Genomic DNA, 13,465 nt, shown 5'->3' with positions numbered 1-13,465 from the left:
TTAAAATGTTCTCTGCCTCCTGAAATGATGATTTGGGTGGAAAGCAGAAAGTACCTGGGTTTTGTTTTAGTTTTTAAACAGTCTTACTTGCAAAATAACAAAACAGCAATCAAACTTCTATATCAAATATTTGTTGATATTTGGCATTTGCTGATTTAAAGGACTCACGAAAGTTCCCTCTGCCCTAAAATGCACACTCTGACCACAGAGGCAATTACTCCTCCAGAAAGCACACCTCCGTAAGAGTTAAATCATTACATTTTGACTTAAGGAAAAGTTATGTTTTCCCATTCTCTGGCTATATTATTTACAAGAAATTAATATCACAGTAAAACAGATCTAAACATACATGATTATAAATGTGCAAAAACTCTAATAAAAAAAGTGTATTTGTGACAGTAACATTTGTAACTGATGACAGTTACAGCAGTAACAATAAAAGTAGCCAAATTCTTCTCTAGGTTATTTTTGACTGGTATTAAATATCTCCCACACTGAAAAAGAAGGTTTGTATTTATTAAGTTCCAGGGCGGGGGGGGGGGGGCATGAGGATAAAACAACTTGCTAGTAATAATAACACCAACTTTGACAATTAAATTTCTCACTAGTATTAACAAAACTGCAAATTTTACTTAGCTGAAAGTGAGACAAAGCTCCCACAGGACACCCACATCTTCTCCACTCACCCATATTCCCCAACAAAAAATACATTAGTCTCTACCTTCTGAGAAATCAAATGTAGGATTAAAATATAAGAAGGAAACAAAACATAACATAAACCAGAGGGTTTTCAAGTCCTGCAGGCCTAAATTCCCCAGATCTGCCCTGTGTGTGTGTGACCTTGGACAAGTCATTCAACCTCCTCAAGACTCACTAGATTCTAAACTCCACAGAGGAAAGACCACTTCTGCCTGACTTACTACTGTGGGCACACAGCACTGAAATACTAGTGTCTTCTTGTATAAAGTGGAGTTGTTAATACCTGTCTCACAGCGTTTAACTGGGTGATTAAATGAGGTGTTACATATATAAAGCTCAGGCACAGTGCCTGATCATAGTAAATGTTCGATTAAAGGTCACAGTTACTGACATCAACTAGCAGCTATCAAACCGGCAACTACTGTTTGAAAACTCTCAAATACTAATATACAAAATCTTTAGCAGTAAATGTAAATTGTTCAACTGATAAAAATATTTCGCTGAAAATCTACGAATAGTTTCTAAACCAGTGGGAATCCGGTAACAGATAAATCCTGAATTGTAGTAACAAACCCAAGCTATTAAAAGACATTGACCAGACTCCCAAGTTTTTCTACTTCAAAAAACAGGCCATAAGCATCTTCCCCATTGGCTTCTCCCCTTCGGACTTCTCTGGCTATCAGGGAACCCCCTCCTCCGCGCTTAGGGGGAGGAGAGAGAAAACCTCCGAGGCGGGGGCCGGGGTTGGGGGAAAGCACACATCCCTGTGCCACTCACCCAGACCCACCTTGAGCAGGATGGATGGCGGCAGCTGGTTGATGTCTGGGGTTTCAGGGGGTGGATCCCTGTGACAGTCGCAGGGGTTTTCGGGGGGCTCCTGACAGTCCGCGTCGCCGTATTCATGCTGCTGCTGGGCGGGCGAGGGGGCGGTGCCCCCCGCTCGGACCGCGTCCCCGCCGGCCTCTGTGGGGGCACCTTCGGAAGTGGGAGAGGAGGGCGGGGGGCAGAGCGGCTGCGGTGGTTGCTCGGAGCCCTGGCAGCAGCCGGCGTCGGGGGGCCGCGGCGGCGAGGCGCCTCCCCCCGCAGGCCCTCCGCCGCCGCCGCCGCCGCCGCATCCCCCACCGCCGCAGCGGGGCTGCTTACAGGGGGTGCAGGCGGGGACCCCGGCCCCCTTCCGCTTACACACCATTTCTGGGGGCGTAAGGGGCTCGGCCGGCGGCGGCGGCCCCCGGAAGAGTTGCACGGCAGCGGGCGGCCCCAGGAAGCGCACGGGCCCCACGCTGGCCAAGAAGAGGCTCCGGCCCTGCTGCTCCCAGGCGGCGGCCGCGGCCAGCCCCAGCTCTTTGCAGCAGGAGGCGGGCGACGAGGCCGAGGCGGCGGCAGCTGCGGCGGCGGCGGCCGAGGATAGCAGGAAGCGGCGGGCGGCGGCAGCGCAGTCCTCGGCAGCCAGGGCCGCGTAGCGCCGCGCCAGGTGCTGCGAGGAGGCGGCCGCGGCGTAGGCCCCGTCCCGCGGCGGCGGCGAGAGCGGCGGCTCCTCCTCTGGGCCGGCGGGGGCGGGCGCGCCGGGGCTGTGCACGATGAAGCAGAGCATGCAGGGCCCGCGGAAGAAGCAGTCCCGGCTCCGGGGCGCCGCCGGCTGGGGGGGCGCCTTGGCCGGGGTCCGGCGGGGCAGCCTGAGGAGAGGGCGGCGGCGGCGGCACCAGCTGCAACAGCGAGGCCTCTTCTGGCTCGGGCGGTTACGCGGCTCCTTCGAGAGAAGGTGGCCCATATAGAAGGCCCCGAGGAGGGGGACCGGGACGGGGAAGTAGGGAGGCCCGGAGAGGCGAGCTCCGGCAGCGGGGCAGGCCGCTCGCTGGCTCGGCCTCGGGCCCGCGGCGGGGTCGCCCGCCCTGCGCACACACACGCACACACGGGCACACACGCGACGGTGGGGGGTGGGCGTCAGCTGCGGGCCGCCCGGGCGCCCGATGGGGGCTACATGCTTTGCCCCGGGAAGCCGGGAGAACGATGGGCGCGAGCTTTGGGGACGCGACGGAGGCAGCGAGCCTGCCGGCTAGGTGACCAGTCCAAGTCTGGCCCGCCGGCTCAGTCAGTCAGTGCGGCGGCGGGGGGAACGCGGGGTCCGGCTCGGACCATTTTAACTGCGGCTCCGCCGGCGGCGCGCGCGCCCGCGACACAGCTCGGAGCCGCAGGAGCGCGCGGCCCGTTCGGGGAGGGGGCGGAGCCGGCGGCGGCGGCGCGCTGGGGGCGGGGGCGCGGGCGCCCGGCTGCTCACCGGGGACGGCCGCTAGGCAAGGACTGCTGGGAAGAAGCGGGCCGGCGAGCGCACGGGGTTCGCGGGGAGCGACGCGCGCTCTTCCCTCCCTCCCTCGCCCAAGGTTTCGCCGAGGCCGCTGGGCCCACGCCTCTTTTCTGGGACGGGAGGAGACGCTTCCGAGCCAGCTGTGTGACATCCGTTTGCACAGCCGCGCTGACGTCTGTAGGTGTAAGTTCAAGAACTGCCATTGGCCGGGAGCCGCTGCGCTCTTCCCCTCACCCCCACCCCCAGACTGGGAGACCGAGGCCACTGAGGAGCCGTAAACAGGGTTCCGCCGGAAGGCCAACTTGGGTCCCCTGCTGCCTCTCCGGTGCAGTACAGATGTGTGGCCCTTGGGTGGTGTGGTCCTGTGTTCTCACGTGAGGGACTAATTAGTGGTGCTGCACCGCTGTGAATTCCACTTGTTTTTATACTTGTTGCTTGTGGCCGACTGCTGACTTCTTAACTCTATTTCAAAGTGAAAGCATATATCAAGTTACCTATGCACGCCAAAAAGATAAACAATTTCTCAACCGATTGAGTCATCCAGCATTGCAGGCTGCAAGCTGTAGATAACTATCATCCGCACTCTGGGAGTCCCATCTATCCTGATTGTGCAGTGCCTACTATATGATAAACGGTCCTGGGCGGACCTTGGTGACCCAGATGAGAAAGAGGAAATAGGCTTTGCAGACAACCACTTGGAAGGTTTGACTATCATGAGAGCAAAGAAATAGGGCAATGATTAGAGCGGTACCTACTATTGAGAAACAAATTGAAAGAGGCTGAAATTATGGGAATGTGTCAGTATAAAGGAGGAGGAAAGGAGATGAAAAAAGATAATACAACTGAGATGGTGGAATGGCAGAGTAGCTTAGGAGGGATGCCGTCTTCATTGAGTAGGCGGGATAAGGGAAAGATAGATAAAGAAGGGCCCAGATACGAGAGTGAAAAAGTTCCTTTCACCGGGTCCCTATTTTACTTTAGGTAAAGCCTGGTTACCTGCTACAGAGTGGAAGGAAAGTGGCAATATTTTAAAAAGAGGCTAAGAATAACTTGGGAGAGCTGAGGAAGCAGTATTTCAAGATTCAGAGCCCTTCAGCTTAGAGACCATTGTTTGAGTCTGTGTGATTTTCCCACCCCTGTGGCCAGCCTCACCCTGCCTTTGCCCAAACATACCATCAAACGTTTGCTAATATTGGCCTCTTTGTCAAGAATGACTTTTATTTTAGGTCTGCCAGCGTTCAGGGGTCTCTGTTTCTGAGTTTGATCACAGTGAGGTGGAATTCCAAGAAACCTAGAGGCAAAGATTTGTCAAAGGGTTTTACATACTTATTACTATCAAATGCACTGCCCGAACTACATTTCTACAGATATTTTACACATAGCTTTCATCCCTGTGGGACAGTATAGGAATCTTCTAGGGCTCCAGAGCTCGGATACTGAGGGGACGAGGCTAGTAGTGACAGGGGCTGCCTGAGGCCTTGTAACAGGTCCTTCGCCATCTCTACCAAGCTGCACTTTGAGCAAATGTAGAGGGTGTTGTAAATCTTCTTATTACTTCATGTCAGATTGTGGACCCATTAGTTTCATATTAGTTAAACATACACTAATACCTAGGAATTCCACCTACAGATATTTACCAGAGAAATAGAAAAGAATATTTCCATGAAAAGACTTGTGCGAAAATATTCATAGCAGCTTTATTCATGATCACCTCAAAACGTATAAACAGCCCAGATGTCCATCAGTAGAGAATGGATAAATAAGCTGGTATACTCATTCAGTGGAATACTACTCAGCAATTAAAAAGAAAGAAAATTTTAAAACATGAATGTCAAAAACTTAAGCTGAATTGGACTCTGGAGTTGGAGCCCTAGAATCTCTTGATTTCAACAAGCTCCCCAATGTGATTACAACACAGCTTGGCACATGCAGACCTATCAGAATTACACATATAATCTAACTCTAACTTCTTGCTTTCAGAACATGAGGCAAGTGTCAGATTTTTCAAGTGGTTTCTTGAAATTTACAGCACTAGTTCTTCCAATCCCAGAGCTGTCCAACCATCAACAGGTGGCTGTTGTTCTCTTGACCACAGCATGTAGCAGAGGAGCTTGTGTATTTTAGTAACGACTAAGTAAGCTACAACTGTGGTCACCAGAGCTATGATGAGTTTTAGAACTAATTACCCTAAATAATAACACTGATAAATATTCTAAATATTCAGGAAACAGAGTTATGAGTAAGAGTTATAAATAGCAGTTTAGAAACAATTATAGCACTTAACGGTTTTGTTAGTTAGAACAAGAAAAGCATGGGTGCCTGGGCAGCTCAGTTGGTTAAGCGGCTACCTTCAGCTCAGGTCATGATCTCAGGGTCCTGGGATCAAACCCCACATGGGGCTCCCTGCTCAGCAGGGGAGTCTGCATCTCCCTCTCCTCCCCACTTCTGCTCTCACTCTCTTTCTCTCTCCCCCAAATAAATAAATAAAATCTTTAAAAAAAAAAGAAAAAAGAAAAGCAGCTCCTGAACAAACAGGAGCTGGCCTGGAACTATTAGCTAGGCCTTGGTGTTACTGACATTCTCAGCTAGGTCTGAGTGTTCTGTTGAACATCAACAATCTCACAAAACATCAACATCGGTCATGGCTACTCTGTAACCATAATAGACCAGTCAAAAATAAGACCCCCTCTATAATCATGTCTGAACAAAGCAAATACAAGAACATTCCCCAAACTACAAAAACGACCAAGCAGTCTGGCTAATATAAATGACTTTTGTTTCTTAACCGATTACAACGTAGCCTTGCTCTGTTCTTCCTACCTTCTAGAAAACAATTATTAAAATATTCAGTCATAGAATTACCTGCTTCCTGATAGCATCCAATCCAGAGCAAAGCCTTGAACTTTCCTAGAACCACCTAACACAAGCCCAATCCTTCAATAAATCTTTTCACAACACCTTTTTTACTGAGACTCTCGCAGTTCTTGGTGTGCTATCTCTGACCTTGTGACAAGTCAATAAACCTAACTTGGTTTGACTATGGGTATGTTCCTACTAGCCTTTGGCTGAAGGTCATTAACATGTGTTATAGTCAAAGCTCATCACCCTACCTAAAATTACTCCTTCCTGATGCATATGCGCTGAACTTACATAGTGTTATATGCCATTTTTATCCCATTAAAACTGAATTAGTCCCTCCTTTAGTCTTTCCTCTTATCCTGTTTTTATTTTCTTTATACCTCTTATCACATGTTTATTTTGACTTTTGTAAACTCCAGGAGGACGTGACTTTGTTCAGTTTTTAGGAACATAATCTGATAACTGTATAAAAAATGAACTAGAGAAGGAAGAGGCTCTTAGCAGGAGGATTGGTTGAGATTGTTCAAAGGGTCAATAGAGTGAACTTAAAAGCATGATAAGGCAATCATTGAGGGAGAATGAAGTAGGGATAGGATTCAGAATTATTTCATATGTGGAGTTTTCAGGATTTTATGATTTATGAATGAGATAGAGAAGAGGGGATGATGGATAGGGAGGAAATGAAAAACACCAAATAATGACTTGTTTTTTCAAATGATTTTTCAGTGTGTAGCTAATTGTGGTGAAATAGTGGGTTCTATAATATAAAATATTTTCATATTTGAATAAAATTCAAACCTGGGGTTGACTTGTGTTATGACATCAATTCACACTAAAATCCAGTATATAAATTTAAAATGTTGAAAGACAGTTTAAAGAAAAGACTTTTCTTTCTTCTGTGCTGGCATAGAATATACTCACTTTGAAGTTCACATCTGTCTATAAGACACTTAGGTATAAAAGGTTTTAATGCTTGCAGTTGGGTAATGATGGCTGTTATAAACAGCTAAAACATCCTATAGCACCAGTGATAAAAGGAGAACACAAATAACACATCATTGATCCCACTGATTGTGGTAGGGGCGATAGATGGCCTAGAAGAACACTCTAGGTGCAGAAGACATTGTCTCATGTGTGGAAAAAGCATGCAGCACCCCAAGTGTTCAATAAATTTAATCCCTTATTGGATTGTATTTTTGAAATACTCAAAACCAAAGATAATACACAAATCAGCTTTTGAAATATTCAAAGCCAAAGATAATAGAGAAAACAAGCTTTTAGAGAGCTCCCTTCAGAAGGACAGTCTGTACTCTTGCATGGTTTGTTTCAGACACAGTATAAAAGTTCAGCTGGGACACCTGTCTGGCTTAATTGCTAGAGCATAAGATTCTTGATCTCAGGGTCATGAATCGAAGTCCCACAATGGACATAGAGCTTATTAAAAAAAAAAAAAAATTCAGCTGCTGCCTGCGCTGTTCTTCCCTCAGTTCATCGCATGGCTGATTGATGTTCCTCTTCTGGATCTCCGCCCAGATATCACCTGTCACAAGAGCTCTTCCCTAGTTGCTCTGTCACAGTGTGCCATTCACGTCCCTCACAGCAGTCCCACAGTCCGCAGTTGCAGTGTTTCAGTATTGCTTGACTGTTGCCTACATCAGAATTAAGCCTTACTTCCAAATTAACCTTACTCCTGAATCACTAGCACCTATACTCGCTAATCAGTTGCATTTTAAAGAGAGATTATCTTGGGTAGGCTTGATGTTATCAGGTGAGCTCTTTAAAACAAAGTCTACAAGTCAGGGTCAAGGAATAGAGAGATTCAAAGCAGCAGCAGATGCTTTACTGTTGGCCTTGAAGAACTAAACTCCCATGTTGTGGAGAGAACTATGTGGCTGGTGATCCCTAGGAACTAAGTAGCCCTGGTGGATGGGCAGCAAGAAGGCCAGTCCTCAGTCCTATAGAATTCTAAATTATGCTAGCAAATACATAAGCTCTGAGGAAGATCCCAAGCTGCAGAAGGGAGCACAGGCCCACAGACATCTTGATTTCAGCCTTGTAAGAACCTGAACAGAGAACCCAGTTGACCTCTTGCCAGAACTTCTGATATGTGTAATTATGAAATAGTAAATAAGCGTTGTTTTAAATACTACATTTGTGATAATTTGTTGTTGTGTGGATAGGAAATGTACTCAGCCAGCAAACACTGCCCTTACTGTAGTTTATCAGGAGAAAGCAAAATTATCAATTATCCATACCACTCCAAAGATTAATTCAAGGTCAAGAAAGGAGACAATCAAGACTTAGTGGAGAGAATTCATTGTTCTCCCACTTTTATGTAAATTAATGGGATAATTGAGGCAAAGCTAGGGGTTTAGGTTTCTTTTTTTTTCTTAAGATTCACATATTTATCTTTTGTTCTACTTAAATGAAATTGATATAACACAAAAATGTTCTTCCATTTATAATCCCTCAGTTCTGTGTCCAGCTATATCCTCTATTGTAATTGATGTTTTTCTCCTTTTCAACCGCTAGAATAGGGACTTGAGGTAAAATAATTGAGTTACATGTGTCTCCCTAACAAATTCTGTTTTTCCTCCTAAGTTTAAAAACATTTGGGTTTCTAATTATATAATTTTAAAATACATACTTGCTCACAATAAACAAAGACCAGGTAATTGAAATTCCTTTTAAGGGTGTCTCAGTTCATTAAGAGGCCAATTCTTGATTTCAGCGCAGTTCATGATCTCGGTTGTGAGATCGAGTCCCACGTCTGGCTCTGCGCTGAGTGTGGAGTGTGCTTAGGATTCTCTCCCCCTCCCGGTGGTCCCTCACCCTCCTAAAAAAATTACTTCTGGTTACTCACAAATGGCAAGCCACAATCTACATGTTGACAATTTATGGCATCAGTACAATAATCAACTGAATGTCAGTGCTCTAGCTTTCTTTGCTTCACACCCAGGTCTGATTACTTGTCACAGGTTGCCCCTTTCTAGTCAGTTACCTATATAAAATGGGTTTTATCTCCCATTCGTAATCAGGATCCACAAATTGAAGAGATTAAAAAAAAAACTTCCAAGGGGTGCCTGGGTGGTTCAGTCGGTTAAGCGCCTGCCTGTGGCTCAGGCCATGGTCTCGGGGTCCTGGGATCGAGCCCTGCCTTGTCCGGCTCCCTGCTCAGCAGGGGGGGAGTCTGCTTCTCCCTCTGTCTTTCCCCCCACTCGTTCTCTCCTTCTCTCTCTCAGGTGAATAAATAAAATCTTAAAAAAATATAAAAAATAAAAAAACCTTTCAAGTTACATGTGTAATGCCTCCTGGCACAGGTAGGAGACAGAGGAAGGGTGGCAGGAGTGGTGATGCAGGAGTAAAACCCACCTTTTCTCTGATCCTCTGATACTGCCAGCTTTATTAATCCCTGGATCAGGGGACTTTTTACCTTATGTTGCCTCCTTAGCCAAGTGATGAGACATTGTTCTTTGTTACTCCTCAGAGAGTAGATAATACTCCTTGGGTATGGAAAGGGGTGAAAGTACTTTTTTCAGTTATTTTTCCTCTCCAAAAATAGAAAGTTAAAGTCATACCCAAGTGTGAAAAAAATGGAAGAAATGATTTGGGAATCAGTTCTCTTTAACCTTATAAATTACATAAATTCCCTCAACTTTCTGGAAGGACAGTGTATCAATATATCACTTTTATTATCTTCAGAAGCTTTGGATTTCAATTCTGTTCTTCTTGCCTTTTAATTACACATTACATTTATTTTATCATTTTAAATTTAGTTTGCTGTGTGTTTTTGTCTGGTTATGCTTACAGTATATAATGATGCAAATGCATCAGCCCAGTTTGGGGTCCATTATTTTCTACTAACTACATGTTAAGATCCAAGTACAGGGATTAAAAATTATATTGTCTTTAAGCTAATTGTTAAAGCAAACATAAACATCTTTAAATTTGGTTGGTCAGTAACACTTATTGAATCACCTCTCCTACCACCATCTGAAAATTGGGAATGAGTAAAATATGGATGTCAGGGTCTTTTGTCCCCTCCATGGGAACTGATCCCCAAAGCTTGAGAAACATTGTTACAGGAAGCATACTGTGTTTTTTTTTGTGACTTATTTTCCTTTCCCTGCTGCCTTATATATTAATTTCAATCTTATTTTGGAAGAGTGTGATATAAGCATATGTAAGTGTATATGTGTCTGTGTATGTTTCTGTGTGTCGGAGAGTTAGGGCTTCTTTCCAGTTCCTATTGTTTGGCCAATGTTTTTCCCTTATAAATCAATATATTTCCTCTGTGGTCTTCCATGTTTGTAAAAAGTAACATCCCAAAACAGTAATGAATTATGTCGAGGTTGAGTAATTTGAATCTTTTTTTTTAAAGATATTATTTATTTACTTGAGAGAGTGAGAGCATGAGTGGGGTTGGGGTAGAAGGAGAAGCAGACTCCGCACTGAGCAGGGAGCCCGATGTGGGGCTTGATCCCAGGTCCCTGGGATCATGACCTGAGCTGAAGGCAGACACCCAACTGACTAAACCACCCAGGTGCCCCAAGAAATTTTAATCTTTATTGGACTACAAATCAAAGGTGTTCACTGCTGGCTTACCGACAGATAACAAATGCAGATAGTGGTAGATGCCATTTTCAAGTGCTGTGGATCTAGAGGAACTCTATTTCTAAAATTAATATGTCATTTTCCATGCCAATTTTGAAAGGATAAATAGTTCCCCCAACCACCAACACTCCACATATTCTTATAAATTAAAGAAAATAAGAAGAAAATTTACTTTAGAAGTCTTAGGGGCAACAAAGTGTATTAGGATCTTCACCAAAAAGATATGTGAAGCACATGGCCAGTGGAAGGTGACCAGAATCTATAAAGAATTACAAAAAAAATTGTTATTTCAGAAGAAACTCTAATTCTAAGGGAAATTAACCCTAAGACCTAGTTTAAATAGTGTTGCCTATTTCATGCTGTTTCATCCACTTTCATTAACAACCAGCCTACTTTCACTCCTGAAATGTCCCATTTCTATGACTTTCCATTCCAGATGACACCTCAACAATATTGAGATTTGCTTCATACATAGTCTCTTCTTAGAGATGTGGTTTTGAAGAACAGTCTATGAAGAAAATTAACAATCCTTTTCAGGTACATTATAGGCAATATTTGCTAAGATCATGTTGGATAATGATTACTCTGAATAGAAATGTTGAAGAATGGGTTAATGGAGGAATAATAGTTTCTAAAATAAAATATGGGGATGCCTGGCTGGCTCAGTCAGGGAAGCACACAACTCTTGATCTCAGGATCATGAGTTTAAGCCCTCTGTTGGGTGTAGAGATTACTAAAATAAATAAATAGAAGCTTTAAAAAATTTTTTTTAAATAAAACAAAATATGAACCTGCAACACATTTTCTGGGAAGCCATCAGTTTTTAGACTATGTGAGGTATATGGGAACGTATATGTATGAAAGACAGAGAGAGAGAGAAAGTTTCTCCTTGTGTATTATGCTACCATCAATAATAATTTTCAAGAAATACCAACAATTCCTACCTTTAACTCAGTCTCTTCCTTTAGTAGAGAAACTCTAATACACACAAGCAAGTAAAAATTTTCAAGATTGGAAAAATTCTGGCACCGTTCTGACAAGACTGAGACAGGCTTTGCGGATGGGTTTATAATCTCAGCCAAAAGAGAGAAAGCCTGAAAGGAGGAAACATAAAAGACAATAGAGGAATGACTTTAATATTTTGGTGGGGTAAGGTCCTTCTAATGGCACGCAGTCCAGAAACTATCCCTTCCTGTCCCCAAAACATCCTTAAAGTAATTTAAATTAAACTCATAATGAGATATCTTCACACACCTACTAGAATGGCTTAAATTTAAAAGATTGATATAGCAAGTGTTGGCAAGGATGGGGGACAACTAAAACTTTCATATACTGATGATGGAATTGCAAAATGGTAGCCAGTTTGGAAAATATGCTGCCAGTTTCTTGTAAAATTAAACACACAGTTACCATATGATCCAGCAACCTCAGTTCTGGATGTTAATCAAAGAGAAATAAAAATGTATATTTAGGGGCACCTGGGTGACTCAGTCAGTTAATCGGCTGCCTTCAGCCAAGGTCATGATCCCAGGGTCCTGGGATCAAGCCCTGCATCAGGCTCCTTACTCAGCAGGATCCAGCTTCTCCCTTTCCCACTGCTTGCTATTCCCCCTGCTTGTGTTCTCTCTCTCTCTCCCTCTCTCTGTCAAATAAATAAATAATATCTTTTAAAAAAGGGGGCTATTCTATTAAAAAATTAAATTAAAAAATAAAATAAAAATGCATGTTTATACAAAAACCTGTATGTAGATATTTATAGCAGCTTTATTTTTTATATGAATATGAAATGCACACAACTCATTTTTCCGCTGGTGAATGGATATACTGCGTTATATCCTCATCAATGGATAAATCTCAACTACATTACACTAAGTGAAAAAAGTCAGACGCAAAATGCTACATACTGTATGATTACACTTATGTGACCTTCCCCAAAAGGCAAAACTGTAGGGACAGAAAATAGAGCCATGGTTGCTAGAATGGAACTTTTGTGGGAGATAGAAGTATTCTATAACTTGATCGTGGTAGTGGTTATAAGACTAAATGCATTTGTCAAAAATCATAGAACTATACACTGAAAAAGATGAAATTTACACTGCATAAATTATATCTCCATAAACCTGACTTTAAAAGAAGGAATATAGGACATAAATTTATAAGACATCTAACCCAGACTCTTCAAAAATTCAATGTTATGAAAAGTAAAAAGTAAGATATCTGAACTAGATTTAAATAGACTGAAGAAACAAAAATACCAAATGAAATGTATGACCCTAGAATGGATTCTGATTTAAAATAATGTAACAAAACAACTAAGAAAATTGTCTTTGTACAATGGGGATTTGAAAATGGACTGGGTATTGGATGATATTATATAATTATTGTTAATTTTCTTAAGCATCAAAAGAATATGATTATATAGAAGAATGTCTTTTGTTAGGAGACTCATACTGAAATATTTAAGGTGAAATATCATGATATATACAATTTACTTTCAAATGGTACTACAAAAAAGCTGTTTTTTTGTTTTTTTTTTTAAAGAGACGAGAAACGGGAAGGGGCAGAGGGAGAGAATCTTAAGCGGGCTCCGTGCTCAGTGCAGAGCCTGTGGCTCTATCTTACAACGCTAAGATCATGACCTGGGCCAAAATCAAGAGTCAGATGCTTAACGGACTGAGCCACCCAGGTGCCCCCAAATGCTGATCATTTTTAAAACCAGGTGAGGAGTCTGTTGACATAAGTTGCACTTACCAGAAAAATGTCTTTTAAGTGTAGTGATTACAACCTGACCTAAGATATTACCATTATTTTATACCAAATGCCCATGGTGGTTATGATTAAAAGGAAAATTCTAGGAAAATATGTATTGCATAATTCTAGGTTTTAAAAATGTATATGTGATTAGTATGTATAGATCAATCTTTCTAAGTTCCTAAATAATTTGGTGTTGATATACATGATAATGAAGTAGTAGTACCTACTGGTAAATGA

The 13,465-nt window shown here is 43.1% G+C and overlaps 1 protein-coding gene and 1 long non-coding RNA gene across 2 annotated transcripts in view; one reads left to right on the top strand and one right to left on the bottom strand.

Annotated features, from left to right (window-relative positions):
- FBXL17 (F-box and leucine rich repeat protein 17) overlaps positions 1-2,503 on the bottom strand; it is a 487,356-nt gene extending 484,853 nt beyond the window's left edge. Inside the window, exon 1 of the mRNA XM_008704919.2 lies at positions 1,487-2,503. Coding sequence (XP_008703141.2) covers positions 1,487-2,467 — 981 coding nt within the window. The 5' untranslated portion in view covers positions 2,468-2,503. The remainder of the gene's footprint in view (positions 1-1,486) is intronic.
- A 487-nt stretch (positions 2,504-2,990) lies between these two features.
- On the top strand, positions 2,991-13,069 carry LOC103675776. Its single transcript, XR_571903.2, has 3 exons — positions 2,991-3,184; positions 10,911-11,011; positions 13,016-13,069. It is a non-coding gene; the product is annotated as an uncharacterized LOC103675776 (long non-coding RNA).
- Positions 13,070-13,465: the final 396 nt, after the last annotated feature.

This window comes from Ursus maritimus, unplaced genomic scaffold (assembly GCF_017311325.1).
Source record: "Ursus maritimus isolate PB19 unplaced genomic scaffold, ASM1731132v1 scaffold_5, whole genome shotgun sequence".
Lineage (NCBI taxonomy): Eukaryota > Metazoa > Chordata > Mammalia > Carnivora > Ursidae > Ursus > Ursus maritimus.
Note: the sequence above shows the minus strand (reverse complement) of the source record. Positions and strands in the feature narration are given on the sequence as shown.